General features: G+C 37.5%; 1 protein-coding gene across 1 annotated transcript; it reads left to right on the top strand.

Annotated features, from left to right (window-relative positions):
• The first annotated feature begins 650 nt into the window (after positions 1 to 650).
• LOC124114857 lies at positions 651 to 2,628 on the top strand. The gene is made up of 2 exons (XM_046475644.2): positions 651 to 744; positions 2,276 to 2,628. The coding sequence occupies exons 1-2, from the start codon at positions 652 to 654 to the stop codon at positions 2,567 to 2,569; spliced, it is 387 nt and encodes a 128-aa protein (XP_046331600.2). The 5' UTR covers position 651; the 3' UTR covers positions 2,570 to 2,628.
• The last annotated feature ends 204 nt before the right edge of the window (positions 2,629 to 2,832 follow it).

Here is a 2,832-nt window from a genome sequence, read left to right as displayed (position 1 = left end):
GTCCGCCAGCCTCAGCAACTGCAACAAATAATTACAAAACACTTCATATGGCTTACCATGATACGACATAGGCTCTGACTTGGTTGATGCATGTCATCGTATCCCAATAGCGAGGTTCGAAGCTCATGATGTCCATCACTGGATTATCTGGTCCAGACTCGATTATTTACAGACCGCGGTCATATAGCTGAAATATTGCTGAGCGCGGCGTTAAAAAACAAACTAATCAAACAAACTAAACAAATATAAGCATAGTGATTAGAGCGTTATATTATTCAACCGATCCCAGTTTTAGTGCGTACGGAACAGTTGTATAAATTTTAAAAAAACATGACTTTTGACATCTTATCCTCACTGAAGCCGGATGTGGAGACCACTATGAAGTTTTAAACAATGGAGGTAAACCGTGATAACGACTTTAACACTCGGAGGCTATCGTGGATGCTGACACGCCCTTCACAGAATTCGATGATAGAACATAGTGGGTGGAAATATTGCTTGACACAGCATCAGCAATCTGGCAGCCATTCGTGGCGACCAAACCATTACATGATGTGTACCCATCAGATCGTCAGCTGGTTATCGACGTTGATCAAAATAATTCTGTACCTATAAATGTCGACCATCACTGATGCACGTTATATGTTCATCATGACGTGCATGATGCTGTGGTCGGTTCTGCTGGCGGTGACGGTAACGTCTGTGGTCGGCAGCGACTTGGTGAAGTACAACATCAACACTCAGGTGAGTTTGGATAGAGAATCTTTACTTAGTGTTTATGTAAAGGAAAGCAATTGGCGTGCATTATCTGTCAGATTTATTTACAGTAACACTTTATATCAAGAAAAACAGTTAATCGTGAAATATTAGCTATCATCGCTATAATGAGCTATCGTCGCATAGCCTTAACACAACCTTTCCTGATTTCCATAATTTAAGGATGTTTTGAATTTGAATAAACTGAGAGGCAAAAAAAACCTCTAAGTTGATATAATTGGCTTGATTTTCAATTTAAAATATCTTAAGTTAGCTATATTATATCCAAAACGTTAACTGTACAGGCACTCGGTCAGTACTCAAAGAAAAATTCAACATAGTTATATTTTCTAAAATTGAATTTTATTTAAAAAGTTTATAATTTGTAAAAAGATTTTCGCATAATATACAACTGCTGATGGCTATCTTGGATATCTTATCTTTGAAAATCAATCAATTTGCGAATTAATTTATAACATTTCAAACAGGGTAGGGACCATGTGGTTGCAAATGTATTTCTTAACCAGTCTTCATTGAACCAATTGATACTTACACAAAATTACCCAGGCACAGACTTCTTTTCACAAACTGTTGCAGGAATGAGTGATGGATAAATGGACATAATCAAATTTAACACCAGTTCTTTCAATTACATAAAAGCAAACTCAGTTTATGATTACATATGAAAATGCATAACATCGTGCATTAAATCGAATATCGATTAGATGTACAGTATATCTTGTAATTAGGTTTTTCCATAAATCAGACAAAAAAACATTAATTCCCAACTTATGAAACATAACAATCATAATTATAAGGTGTTCCACCGTACATAACAATTCAAATGTTTTCGAATAAGAACATATTTGCACACGTCAACTTCACAACTTTATTGTGTTGAGTTATTTGAGAGAAATCACAAGGCATCTGTAGATCTTGCAAAGAGGGAATATCTTGAGTTGTTAAACATGGTGAAGACGATAAAGACGAATAGTTACCTCATATGTTTACATATTTCTTAGCAAGTTGTGTCAATTTGCAAGCTGAAAATGAACGAGAACAGCGCAGACCTCCAAAAACAGCAATTTGTACGATTGAGTGCACCATTGATCTGAAACCTAATCCTACAGTCACATGAATTAGATCTTCCATTACCGAAAACGACGACAAACAAGCTCTTAGGTTTGTGTTTCTATCCATGTATTTTATATCCTCACCACTATGGTACACAAATCTTCCACAAATTTGTCTGATGTCATCGTATCTCGACTCATCCGCCATTTCTTTACTAAATTTCATTTATTTTATTGACAGTAAAAACGAATATGTGAACCCTTAATGCACTAACGTTTACAATTTGCCTACAACCGTAGCGATACATTGGGCGTGACATTGCTGACAACAGGATCAAACCCTTTCAGTTTCTGTGAAGAATATCTCACTTTTGTGTATCCTTTAATTGAAAGTGACAAACGATAATGATTGAATACCTCTAAGTCTTTGACATTTTGATTCGCAGGCCAAGTGTACCGAGGTGACAAGAGGTCCTACCCGTAACTGTATTTGGCCGGCTGGACTCAACCCCTTTGCTGACCAGATAGCTGAGGGGGGCCGTATTATCGCCTACAAGATACAGTGGTTCAATAGACGCTGGTCTGGCTGGTTCGTCCCCGGCTCCAATGACATGGACTGGAAGTTCAACCTTGGTACCAAACGTTGTTCCGCGCTGCCCTACCTGGTGAACACATTGAGACGGGCGTGGTCGTATTTCTACGATCACAACCACAAATACATCATCTGTAAAGCAAAATAACTCCTGCGGATCATGTATCTGGCCTTGTTACGACATGGTAATAAACTCAGTTAAAACTATTGTAGATTTTTGTTTTTCATTTGAGGGTATTTGTATGTATTGGCATTGTGCAAAAACATGCTCTGGGAGTCTATTGCGGTTGTTTAATAAATTGTTAAATATTTTTTCAACAGCACTCATTTCATCCGATGAAATACGTCACATATGTAGGTCGTTTGATGGAAAAGTATCTCTTCAACGCAGCTTCCCAACAATGGCAGTTT

This window comes from Haliotis rufescens, unplaced genomic scaffold (genome assembly GCF_023055435.1).
Source record: "Haliotis rufescens isolate VD_foot unplaced genomic scaffold, xgHalRufe1.0.p SCAF_79, whole genome shotgun sequence".
NCBI lineage: Eukaryota > Metazoa > Mollusca > Gastropoda > Lepetellida > Haliotidae > Haliotis > Haliotis rufescens.
This window is presented reverse-complemented; position numbering and strand designations above follow the sequence as displayed.

Coding starts and splice junctions, on each gene's coding strand:
- LOC124114857 (XM_046475644.2), top strand. CDS start 652: ATGACGTGCATGATGCTGTGGTCGGTTCTGCTGGCGGTGACGGTAACG. Junction 745..2,275: donor AGTACAACATCAACACTCAG/GTGAGTTTGGAT, acceptor TTTGATTCGCAG/GCCAAGTGTACCGAGGTGAC.